At 38.7% G+C, this 13,318-nt stretch overlaps 1 protein-coding gene across 1 annotated transcript in view; it reads left to right on the forward strand.

Annotated features, from left to right (window-relative positions):
- Positions 1–13,318, forward strand: part of TNKS (tankyrase) — a 505,381-nt gene that overhangs the window by 423,386 nt on the left and 68,677 nt on the right. Inside the window, exons 21-22 of the mRNA XM_030194488.1 lie at positions 5,793–5,913; positions 11,052–11,149. Coding sequence (XP_030050348.1) covers positions 5,793–5,913; positions 11,052–11,149 — 219 coding nt within the window. The remainder of the gene's footprint in view (positions 1–5,792; positions 5,914–11,051; positions 11,150–13,318) is intronic.

Raw genomic sequence — 13,318 nt, forward strand, 5'->3', positions numbered from 1 at the left:
TCTACCACCTCTACCGGGAAGCCGATCCATGAATTCTTACCATCCTTTCTGTGAAGAAATATTTCCTCGGGTTACTTCTGAGTCTGTCTCCTTTTCACCTTCATCCTATGCCTCCTCATTCAAGAGCTTCCTTTCAATTGAAAGAAACTCACCTCCCACTTGCCTCCCATGCATTTATGCCAGGTAGGTATTTAAACATCTCTGTCATATCTCCTGCCTTTCTGCAAAAGTATACATATTAAGATCTTTGTCCCCATACACTTTATGATGACTAGTGACTATTTTAGTATCTGCCTTCTGGACTGGCGTCATCCTGTTTATCTTTTTGAAGGTGTGGTCTCCAGTATTGTACAGAATATTCTAAACAGGGACTCACCAGAATCTTATACATCACCTCTTTTTTTCATACTGGCCATTCCTCTCCCTGTGCACTCAAACATCTTCCTATCTTTCACTGTTGATGTTTCTACATGTTTGGCCACCTTAAAATCATCACATACAATCACACCCAAATCCTGCTCCTCTTTCATGCACAAGTCTTTCACACCCTAAACTGTACAATTCCCTTGGGGTTTTGCAGCCCAAATGCATGACCCTGCATTTTTTAGCATTAAATCTTAGCTGCCAAATTCTGGACCATTTTTCGAGCTTCGTTAGGTCCTTCCTCATGTTCTGCACACCATCAGGGGTGTCTACCTTATTGCAGATTTTGGTATCATCTGCAAAAAGGCAAACCTTACCAGACAGCCCTTCAGCAATATCGCTTACAAAAATGTTAAAAAGAACTGACCCAAGAACCAAACCTTGCAGCGTACCACTTGAAAAAACCCTTTCCTCAGATGAGCTCCTTTGACCACTACCCTCTGTTGCCTTCTATTCAACCAGTTCCTAAAAAGGGTTGAATAGAAGACATCTGTGCGGAACCGTGTCAAAGGCTTGCTAAAATCTAAATACACCACATCTAGTGCTCTCCGTCAAGCCAACTTATCTGGTCACCCAGTCAAAGAAATTAATCGGATTTGTCTGACAAAACCCTTCCTTTGGTGAAACCATGTTACCTTGGGTCCTGTAATCCATTGAATTCCAGAAACTTCACTATTTTCTGTTTATAAAAGCGTTTCCATTAATTTACTTATCACAGAAGTCAGACAGTACCGGCCTGTAGTTCCCAACCTCTTCCTTACTTTTGCTTTTGTGAAGAGAGACCACATCTTCCTTTTCCCAGTGCTCCAGGACCATATTCAACTCTAAAGAAACATTGAAAAAGGATAGCCAGTGGAGCCACCAGAATCGTGGCGTGTGTTATAAGAGTAATATAACCGCGCACTAAACCCTAGGTATTTTACCCACGGTTTCTGAGGGCTTTTTCTTCACTTTTTGTATAAGCACACAATTTGTCACTAGAGCTTTATTTTTTGTATTAGGTTACTTTCTTGCTCTAGCGTTACTGCTTCTACCTCGCTGTTTGGAGCCACCAGAATTTCCCTAAGTTCTTTTAGTACCATCTGGCCCCATCGCTTTGTCCACCTTTAGTGTAGCTGGCTCCTCACAAAAGCAGTCCTCTGAAAACCATTCAGGGACCACCACACCTCCATTCCTATTTGTGTTTGTCTTTTGAGGTCCTGCTCCTGGCCCTTCAGCGGTGAACACAGAACAAATATATTTAACAGTTCTGCCTTGTCTTTATCAGCTTCTACATATTCCTCTCCTTCACCTTTGAGTCTCACAGTGTTACTTTTGCACTTTCTCTTATCACTAACATATGTAAGCAATGTCTTGTTCTCCTCCCCCCCCCCCCCCCCCCCCCCCCCAATTTTATCATGTTGGCTATTTTTTCTTCTATTTGCATCTTTGCTTTCCTGAGTACTCTACCAGCTTTTCTTAGCTTTTCTAGATATTTTCCCCTGTTCTCCTCATTTCAGTTTTGCCCACTGCTTTCCTACTTCTTCCAGATGTTCCTATGCAGACGACCCCTTGAGGTAATCCTCCATCTGAACAAAGTTAGTGTTTTTTGAACCTTCACTTTTGAATGAACCTTCTCCACAACTGTGTTGGTTGCCAGATGATCACCCATTATATAAGATCAAAAATACACTCCCTATTTGTAAACACTAAGTCTAGTATGGCCCCATCCCACGTGGGTTCCATTACCAACTGCTGGAACAGTCCATCCCTGTCCCCCCCCCCCTCCCCCATAGAGAATACAGGATTTCGGTACTTCTAGAAGACCCCGCAAGAGTTATATCCCAATCAACATATTAAAATTATCGGTTAATAGTGCTTTCCCTTTCACAACTATATTTTTTGAAGGCTTCCTTTAATCTCTGTCCAGTTCTGTCAGTGAAGGAAGCCTATATGTTACACTTGTATAAATGCCTTTTCCATTTCCTCTTTCCAGATGGACCCACAGTGCTTTTTCCTTACCCTGTAGGTCTGCAGTTGTGTGGCTTTAATAATATCTCTAGCATATAATGCCACACCCCCTCCCTATCTTTCTATCTGGTCTTTTCTGAACAGATTCTAGCCCTGTATAACTAAATCCCAGTCATGGTTCTCTGTGTACCTTGTCTCTGTGACTTCCACTAAGTTCAAATCAGCTTCTTCCATCACAGCGTCTAGATCCAGAACTGTATTTCCCATACTACCTGCATTAGTATACAAATGTTGTTAATAATAATAATAATTAGTATATGCTGCTTTTCAGACATTGCCCCTTTTTCCTATTTGTGTAGAGGTATTTAATGCTTCACTTACCAGAGGGTTTATACTTACCTGGGCTCTTTGATCGCCCAGCCCCATGATTCTAGTTTAAAGCCCTCTTTAGTAGACCTTGCTTACTTTTTCTTCGCTCTGTCTCTTTGGAATGGTCTTCTCTCCTATTTGTGTGCAGAAAGTTCTTATTAAAAAAAAAAAAAATTCAAATGGCTTTAAAGACTGAATTTGTTTTGAGGCTACATTTGGTGGCAGTTAGTTCCTGAACCTACTGAATTTATTGTCTAAGTTTGCTGGTTGGGGGAAACGAATGTGCCTGGGGTGGGGAGAACCACATTTTGGGTTTATTGCTATATTTGTCTGTCTTGATCTGAATTTTTCTTTCCTATCATTATAATGGAGTTCCTTTCTTTAATTTTTAGTTGTAATTCACCTTGACTTGTATTTCAAATAAGGTGATCTAGCAAACTTCAATGATTGTTTAGAACTTGCTATACTGCCCTGCAGACAAATTATCTGAGCGTTTCATAGGCTAAAAAAAAAAAAGAGAGGGTTAAAGAAACCACTGAGGAGGACAGGTACAGATCAAGGTAGGGTATACACAAAAGTAGCACATGTGGGTTTGTCTTGTTGGGCAGACTGGATGGACCGTGCAGGTCTTTTTCTGCCATCATCTACTATGTTACTAAGATAATTGTTCAAGCGGATGATGAACAGTAGATTCAGCAATTTTAGTAACGAAGGGAAGATTAGCAATAGGGCAAAAATTAGTTAGTTCTGAGGTTGAGATGGTAGCATCCTTGATTTTTGGTCAGATGATGGTAGTTTTCCAGTTTCCTAGGAGGTATCCCTTGGAGAGACTGAGAGGTATCATTAAATGTAAGGGATCAAGAGCAATTAAAGATGTTTTAATAAGAGCGTAAGGTCATGAGGTGCTGTAATTAGTTTCACAACTATTCTCATAGCACCATGCTAGCCCAGTCAGAACTCTAGGGCTGCATATTTAACGCAATTAATGTGTTAATAATTTTAATGCGTTAATCACATCAAGCTCCCTGCCCTTCTACCTGTATTTCTGTCTCTCCCTTTTTTCCCTGTTATTTCAGCTTCCTCCTTCTGGTATCTTTCTCTCCTGCCTCTGCCATTCATGTGCATACATGTGCGCTGAGGAGGATGATGGCAGCAGAGGAAGGAGACTAAAGGCCAGCATGGAGGTTTGGGAGGAAGTCAGATGCCTGAGTGCAGGGGAGGGAAGAAGCAAGCAAGGATGTCAGGACCCTTGGGAGAAAGAACAGAGAGATCCAAACTGGGGGGGGGGGGGGATGCCAGAGAGGGGGATAGAAGATGCAGCCAGGTACAGATGCCAGGACTCAGGGACAGAATAAAGAAACAAGGGAGATGGTGCTCATGAAGGGGAGAGGAAGAGATGAAAACGAGACAGATTTCAGGAGGAAGAAAGTGGAACATGAAAGATGGATATAGGGCAAGAAGTGAAGAAGAAAGGAAAAGAGAAAATAAATAATGAATCGACAGGAGTTCAGAGCATAGACAGAGAAGCAGAAGCAGGGAACAAGTGATTAGAAAAATAAAATCACCAGGCAAAGGTAAGAAAATTTGATTTTATTTTCAGTTTAGTAGTTCATATGTGTCAGTTTTGAGAATTTACGTCTGCTGTCTATATTTACACTTTACAGAAAGAAATGTGAGGGGGACACTATGCAATCAATTATCCGATTAAAATTTTTAATTGGTGTGCAGCCCTAGTTCTGACCTGTGCATAAGAACTATGAACCACCATACTGAGTCAGACCAAAGGACTATCAAGCCCCCAGTATCATCTTTCCAACAGTGTCCAATCCAGTTTAGAAAGTACCCTGCAGGATCTCAGAAACTGACTAGATTCCATAATACCTACCACCAGGATTAAGCTATGGCTTTCTCCACATCTACCTCAATAACAATTTATGTATATAATCTCACATTCATTGTTGTTTTAATTTTCAATTGATAATGAATGTGACTGTTGGGCATACTGGATGGACTTACTGTCACTATGTACTTTTACTTCAGGAACTTGTCCAAACCTTTTTATTTTTTTAATCCAGCTACGCTAACTGCTTTCACCGCATCCTCCAGTGATGAATTCCAGAGCTTAATAATGTATTGAGTGAAAATATTTTGTCAGATTTGTTTAAATGTATTACTTAGCAATTTGCATTCACTCTTCAATTATGGACCTAAAGTAAAGAGGTGAGGGGACTGCTGCATGTGAGAAGGCACATTCTCAGAAATTTACACTAAATTCTGAAATCTGGGAGAACTGTTCCGTCCTGGTGACATGTGATAACATCATCCACTTTTGTACCCGATCAATTCTGCTATCTACAGAAATCTGTTACAGATGGGCAGTAATGCCTTTCAGGGTTACTTGTTACATAGTAGATGACGGCAGAGAAAGACCTGTACAGTCCATCCAGTCTGCCCAATCTCCGCTAAGCTTCTGTGGATCCATTGCTTCTGAACAGGATTCCTTTATGCTGACACCTGTTTCTTTCAGAATATTGGCTGCTTTATACATGCTAATGAAAAGTAAAATGTTTAAGTACATTATATGCCATCCTGCATTGTCTTTATAATTGTAAGGAAGGTGGTATTCTGATGCTCCTTTTTGGAAGGCCACGCAGCCTTACTTATTTTACTATATCAAAGCATTTACTTTAATTCCAATTTGGCATTTTTAGCTCTCAAATATAAAGTAAGTATATAAAAAAGTTAGAATTAAATACCCAATGATTATTTTTTACTTCCTATACAAATACTTTAAATTGAGTTCTTAGGGATTTTAATGGTCAAACTCTTTGAAAGAACTGCATTACATATAGTTGAATGTACGTAGATATCTAATCCTCTTAAAGTTATTTTTGTGTTTGTTTTGTTTTTTATAGAATATTCATCCTCCTTTTATTACCAGCTCTGAGTCCTTAATACTTTTCCAAACTTTCTACTTAATTTTTGAGTCTTACTTTGAAGTACCTTGAGAAACAAAATTAAATATTAAAACATCTTGTTTAACTTTTCAGATAACCCTTGATGTTCTGGCAGACATGGGCCATGAAGAATTAAAAGAGATTGGAATTAATGCTTATGGACACCGACATAAGTTAATCAAAGGTGTCGAGAGACTTCTAGGAGGACAGCAAGGTAAATCTGTCAGGCAATGGATACATTTATCTAGTTTGCATTATATGTAAAATATCTTAAATCTGTGATTATCAACCATGCTGTTGCGACACACTGGTGTGTGGTGAGGCCCTGGGAGGTGTGTTGCAAGGTGGTGGCAGTGGCAGCAGCGGGGGAAACACAAGCAAAAAGATGCAGCAGCACAAGTTCCAGCAATCTGTCCTGTTCTCATGTGAGCTGTGCTCCTACCTCTCATCACAACTGGAAAGCAGTGCTCCATATAATTTCACTTCTGGTGTGCAGGCACTTTCCATATATTTAGGAAAGAGGGTTCTATTTGCTTCTCTCCCAACTCTGCTCATATCCAAGACTCCTTGGAAGATAATACAGGATGGGGCTTCCATGATCTTAGTTTTGTCAGAAATGGCTTCCTTTGTCTACATCAGCTTTTGATCAGAATTCTAATTAATCTTGGTGTCCCCTGCATTGATCACACAGGATCTGTTTGCTGGTTCTAACAGCATTTATGTGAACGAGCACAATTGGGTATCTCTTTGCCCCTCTTGGGAGATATAAAAGATCTTGAGAGCTTCTAGTTAACCACCTACCAGGAAATTCTACAACTAAAGTGATGTAGACAGGGACAATCAAATCAAATGCACTCTTTACAAATACGCTAAATCACAATGCCTACTTGATAACTGCTTTAGTTACCTTCTCAAATCAGCTCCTAATTTACTCATAAGCTATTTGCACTCAAACATAACTTTAATGCTATCTCAGGGCCTATTCCCCCCTCAAAATGGCAACATTATTTTGACTCCCATACTGAAGAATACCCAAACCAGCATACAGACCAGTGGCTTCAATCCCATTATTGGTAAAGGTAATGGAGGGGGTTAGTCACGAACCAACTAATGGACTATCTCCAATTTCACTCCAGTTTACATAGCTCACAATTTGGTTTTAGACCTTCTCACAGTACTGAAATTGTTCTCACCACCCTCCTAGCTAAATTTAGATGAGAACTTAGCTTTGGTAATAAAATATTAATACTCCAATTTGACATGTCTAGTTCCTTTGACACTATTGATCATAATAGCCTTCTAAACATCCTTGACCATTATGGAATCTGTGGAGCTCTGTTAAAATTGGTTCTCAGGCTTCCTACAGTCTAGATCATGCCAAACAAAACAATCGAGTACAATTTCATCAACATGGTCCCCTGTTTTGTGGAGTGCCCCAGGGCTTTCCATTGTCCCCTATCCTAATTAATAATATGTTGATTCCATTAGGCAATTTACTGGAGAATAATGATCTCCCAACATTTATTTATGCAGACAATGTTATTACCATCTGTATTCCATTCACTAAAGAAATACATGAAATTACACGTATCAGATTAGGTATCTCTCTAATGGAATTTTGGGCATCCAATTTCAAGTTAAACTCAACACCAATAAAACTAAATTCTTAAGTTACTAATCCTCATCACCCTATAAATCTTAAATCATTTACCATTGAGAACATCATATAGCCCCTTGCCTCCACTATGAAAATCTTAGGAGTCACAGTTGACCAATTCCTCACGCTAGATAACCACATTTCCAAAGTGGTCTCAAGTGTTTTCAATTTCATTATGGAAATTGAGGAGACTAAGACCATTCTTAGCAATATCAGTCTTCCGTACCCTAGTTCAATCCCTAGTCCTAATAAAATTTGATTACTTCAACTCTATTTACGCAGGACTTAAAGGGGATCTCCTCAAAAAACTATAAATCGCTCAAAACACTGCCATATGTCTCGTATTCAGACTACCATGCTTCACCAAAGCAACTCCTTCTGTACGATTTACATTGGCTGCCAGTAAAAGATAGAATATCATTCAAGCTATGTACCTTCATTCACAAAATTTTGTATGGTTCAGCCCCAATATACATGAACAACCTCATTGAATTACCCTCACATAATGCCTCTAATCATCTAAAGAATATCTTATCCTACATTTCCAGAATTGTAAGAAAGTAACCTACAAAACAATCCATATCGCTAACTCTTCATATCAAGGCACTTAAATTTGGAACTCCTTACCTAAAACTATCAAATGCACTGATGATTATTTGTTGTTCTGAAGTCTGTTGAAAACTCACTTCTTCAGTCTAGCCTTTAAGGAAATAAGCACTCTTCTCAAATAAACTCATGGCATTAATTTTTACCTCATCCCACCTCGCACTACTCCTGTCTATCCCAGCTAATCCTAGGCATAAGTACATAAGTATTGCCACACTGAGACAGACCAACGGGTCCATCATCCTGTTTCCAACAGTGGCCAATCCAGGTCACAAATACCTGGCAAGATCCCGAAAAAGTTCAGTACATTTTATGCTGCTTATCCCAGAAATAAGCAGTGGATTTTCCTCAAGTCAATTTAATAATGGTCTATGGACTGTTCCTTTAAGAAGCCGTCCAGAGCTTTTTTTTTAAACCCCACCTTTACCACATTGTCTGGCAACAAATTCCAGAGTTTAATTACATGTTGAGTGAAGGAACTTTTTCTCCGATTTGTACTAAATTTACTACTTTGTAACTTCATCACATGCCCCCTAGTCCTAGTATTTTGGAAAGAGTAGACAAACAATTCACATCTACCTGCTCCACTCCACTCATTATTTTATAGACCTCTATCATACCTCCCATCAGCCATCTTTTCTCCAAGCTGAAGAGCCCCAGATGCTTTAGCCTTTCCTCATAGGGAAGTCGTCCCATCCCCTTTATCATTTTCGTTGCCTTTCTCTGTACCTTTTCTAATTTCACTATATCTTTTTTGAGATGCGGTGACCACAGTTGAACACAATATTCAAGTTACAGTCAAATGACGAAGGCATTATAACGTCCTCATTTTTGTTTTCTATTCCTTCAAATGACGAAGGCATTATAATGTCCTCACTTTTGTTTTCTATTCCTTTCCTAATAATACCTAACATTCTAATTGCTTTCTTAGCCGCCGCAGCACACTGAGCAGAGCATTTCATTGTATCATCAACAACGCCGAGATCCTTTTCTTGGTCGGTGACTCCTAACGTGGAACCTTGCATTATGTAGCTGTAGTTCAGGCTCCTCTTTCCGACATGCATCAGTTTGCACTTGCTCACATTAAATGTCATCTGCCATTTAGACGCCCAGTCTCCTAGTATCTTAAGGTCCTCTTGTAATTTTTCACAATCCTCTTGCGATTTAACAACTTTGAATAACTTTGTGTTGTCAACAAATTTAATTACCTCACTAGTTACTCCCATCTCTAGATCATTACTAATTGTATCTGATATCCTGAAATTACAATGTCATAACAAAACTATGTATGCCACATTGAGCCTGCAAATAGGTGGGAAAATGTGGGATACAAATGCAATAAATAAATTTTAAAAAATAAATATATTAAAAAGCAGCGGTCCCAGCACAGACCCCAGGGGAGCCCCCTATCTACCCTTCCCCATTGTGAATACTGACCATTTAACACTACTCTCTGTTTTCTATCTTTTAACCAGATTTTAATCCACAATAGGACATTACCTCCTATCCCATTTCTCCAATTTCTTCTGGAGTCTTTCATGAGGTACTTTGTCAAACGCCTTTTGAAAATCCAGATAAACAATATCAACTGGCTAGCCTTTGTCCACATGTTTGTTCACCCCTTCAAAGAAATGTAATAGATTGGTGAAGCAAGATTTCCCTTCACTAAATCCATGTTGACTTTGTCTCATTAATCCATGCTTTTGAATATGCTCTGTAATTTTGTTCTTGATGATAGTCTCTACTATTTTGGCCGGCACCGACGTCAGGCTTACTGGTCTATAATTTCCTGGATCCCCTCTGGAACCTTTTTAAAATATCGGCGTTACATTGGCCATCCTCCAAACTTCAGGTACCACGCTTGATTTTAAAGATAAATTTACATATTACTAACAATAGTTCATTTTTCATTTCTATCAGAACTCTGGGATGAATACCATCCACTCCAGGGGATTTGCTAGTCTTCAATTTGTCAAATTGCCCCATTACATTCTCTAGGTTTATAGAGATTTCATTCATTTTCTCTGACTCGTCAGCTTTGAATACCATTTCTGACACCGGGGTATCTCACAAATCTTCGGTGAAGACCGAAGCAAAGAATTCATTTAATCTCTCCGCTATGGCTTTACCTTCCCTGATTGCCCATTTTACTCCTTGGTCATCTAGCGGTCCAACTGATTCTTTTGCCTGCTGCTTGCTTTTAATATACCTAAAAAAAATTTTACTATATGTTTTTGCCCTTACTTTTTTTTCTCCATATTTCGATATCTAGCTTAAATCACTATTAATTACATCTATTTCTAACTCAAGTTTTACTGGTCTAACATTATATGATGTATTTTACTTTCTGTGAATATATTTTGAACATGGTCATGCTTTTCTAATTGTTATGTAAGCCACATTGAACCTGAGTTCTACTCGGGCTAATGCAGGATATAAATGTCATAAATAAATAATAAAATATAATTTAAATGTATATTGTATTGCCCCACTTCTCCAGTGTCGTTCCCTTGTGTATGCATCAACTCCTTAGAGTAGGTAGCCTACTACCATTTTGGCATTTGAACTGCTTAAAAGCTTACAAAGAGATGGTTCATGTTTATTTACCCAGTTATTTGGTTGATATTGAAGCCCTTACAGATAGTTCAGCAGAGTTGAACAGCTGCTGTTGATATTTGTTACTTGCATTCTATGATTCATTCCAGACTATGCCTTGCCTTTCTATTTGTTTCTGATAGATTATTTCATCTTGTAAACCCATACTGAATAGACTCCGCAGCTTGTTGCTGGAGGGTTTAATGGGAGCAGTTAGCATGGCTGGGTTTGAAGAGGGTTTGGGTGGATTCCTGAGGATAAGTCCTTTGTATTGTTGGGGTGGACCTGAAGAGGGCCGCTGCTTGTCCCTGGGGGTGGGTAGCATGGAGTCTCTTGCTGCTTATTTGGGTTCTCCCAGGTGACTTTGGCCTGGCTTGGCCACTGTTGGAGACAGGGAGCTGTTCTGGATGGACCTTTGGCCTAACCTAGTATTGCAATTCTTATGTCTGATGTCTTAAGATTGATTTATCTTATGATTCTTTTCCCACTTGCAGGCACCAACCCTTATTTGACTTTTCACTGTGTTAGTCAGGGAACTATTCTGCTGGATCTTGCTCCAGATGATAAAGAATGCCAGTCAGTAGAAGAAGAGGTAAAAATTATATTTATTATATATTTTCCTGTGATTTGAGTATATATCTTATTTTAAAGAAAACATTTTGTATTAAATCCATGTATTTAATAAAATGTCACATGAGATTGTCTAAATCTTTTTGCTTCAGATATGTAACTAAGAATACTATTTGCTTATATTGAGATACCATGATTCCTGCTTTGTTTTTTATGCCCTTGAAACATATATCCAAGTGTCTTCAAGTAATGTGAATACAGCTGTAGAGGAATTAAATCATGGAATTGCATGATTCCTGTCATGTTGAAAGGCAAGTATTAAGCAGTTTTGAATGGTTATAGTTTATTTATCTTTATATACTGCTTTTCTTGAGAGTATTACAAAGTGGTTTACATTTTAACAAATTACAAATGGATTAAAAATTGAAACAGCCGTCAAAACAGGAAAGCAAAACGTTCATACCAAAAGCCTAAAGAGAATGACAGAAAAAAAGTGTATATTCATATAATACATGCGTATGCTCACATGAAATTAAAAGCCAGTATAAAAGTAATATAGGATGGGGTCAGTGAACCTGGGATGCTATGCTGTTTTGTAAGCAAATGCTCACCGAAAGATAAAACTAGTGGTTTGGCTATTCTAAGGTACTGGTACATTGCAGAGCTGCCAAATTACCTATTCCAGGAGGAGACATTTTGGCTAGTCCTGGTTTTAAACATATCCCAAAGCAGTGTAATATTTGTAGTCCATGATTCTACCCATTGAAATCAGTCCCATAATGCAACCAGGATGAGGTTGGCAGAAATCCAGGAGTGTACAAAGTGTCTCCCTCCTGGAATGGGTAACTTGGCAGCTTTGACATTGAGCTTTTTCTTTCTCAGTTTACAATTCAAAATAAATTCAGAAAAATAAGGTAGCCAGTCCAACCATTGAGTTCCACCTCGCCAGCTCAATCTTCACCATAGCAAACATGCCTTTGGGATTCAGGTGTCCATGCAGAGTGAAGATTTCCATTATAGATACCCATGTGACCTGTTACTTTTGCTTGGAGCTTGACCAATACATTCCCAATTATGCAAACTACAATATGTCGTCACAGAGCACCAGTAAGATTCAAGCCTCTGAGAGGTTCTGAGAGAAGAGGACATTTCTCTGGTAAATAAACGCTATTTTGCTTTGTGCCTTGGGAACTTAAAGATTAGGGTTTAAAGGAGGAATTGTAGGTTAGTGTTAGGCAAAATAAAAATGTAAAAAGCAAATTTTATCAACTAATCTCCATAGTCTTTTCCACTTAGTTTTAAAAAGTTTGTACCACAGCATTAACAGAATCTAGCAGGCGCACTGCAGGATCTAGTGTAGTATTAAGGGGGAATAAAAAGAGAGAGAGAGAGAGAGGGAAAAGCAAGCAGCACCTAGTTTAGTATTAAGGGGGGAATAAAAAGAGAGAGAGAGAGGGAAAAGCAAGCAGCACCTAGTTTAGTATTAAGGGGGAAATAAAAAGAGAGAGAAAAGCAAGCATCTTTAACTAGTTGCCATAGTGTACAAACCCTTTTCCCATAGTTTTAAACTGAAATTTTCTCTAGAAATAGGCATTGTTCCCATAGTTTTAAACTGAAACCTTTTCTAAAGGTAGAAACTAAGCAACCCATAATTCTTGTTCTAAAAGGCAGTTATTTTCTGTTCCTTGGCTGCTGGAGAGGTAGCTCATCTAGCGACCTCAATTAAGTGTTAATTAAGGTGTGGGGAAGTAGAATACTTGCATAGGTTGCTGATTCAGCTTCAAAGAATTGGTTTAAAAAAGGCCCCTTAGGTTCAAAACTACATAAAGAGGAAAGGTCCCACTGAACTTTCTTTCTGAGAAGTTCCGAGAGAAGAGGACATTTCTCTGGTAAGTGAACGCTATTTTGCTTTGTGCTTTGGGAACTTAAAGATTGGGGTTTAAAGGAGGAATTGTAGGTTAATGTTAGGCAAATTAAAAAATATAAAAAGCAAATTTTATCAACTAATCTCCATAGTCTTTTCTACTTAGTTTTGAAAAGTTTGTACCACAGCATTAACAGAATCTAGCAGGCACTGCAGGATCTAGTTTAGTCTTCCCACCCCTAGGACAACTCTTCATATATTGTCAGTTATTGTAATTAGGGTAATAAGCAAGGAGTACTCTTACAGATTTTTAAATACATTTCATTA

Source organism: Microcaecilia unicolor, chromosome 2, assembly GCF_901765095.1.
Source record: "Microcaecilia unicolor chromosome 2, aMicUni1.1, whole genome shotgun sequence".
Lineage (NCBI taxonomy): Eukaryota > Metazoa > Chordata > Amphibia > Gymnophiona > Siphonopidae > Microcaecilia > Microcaecilia unicolor.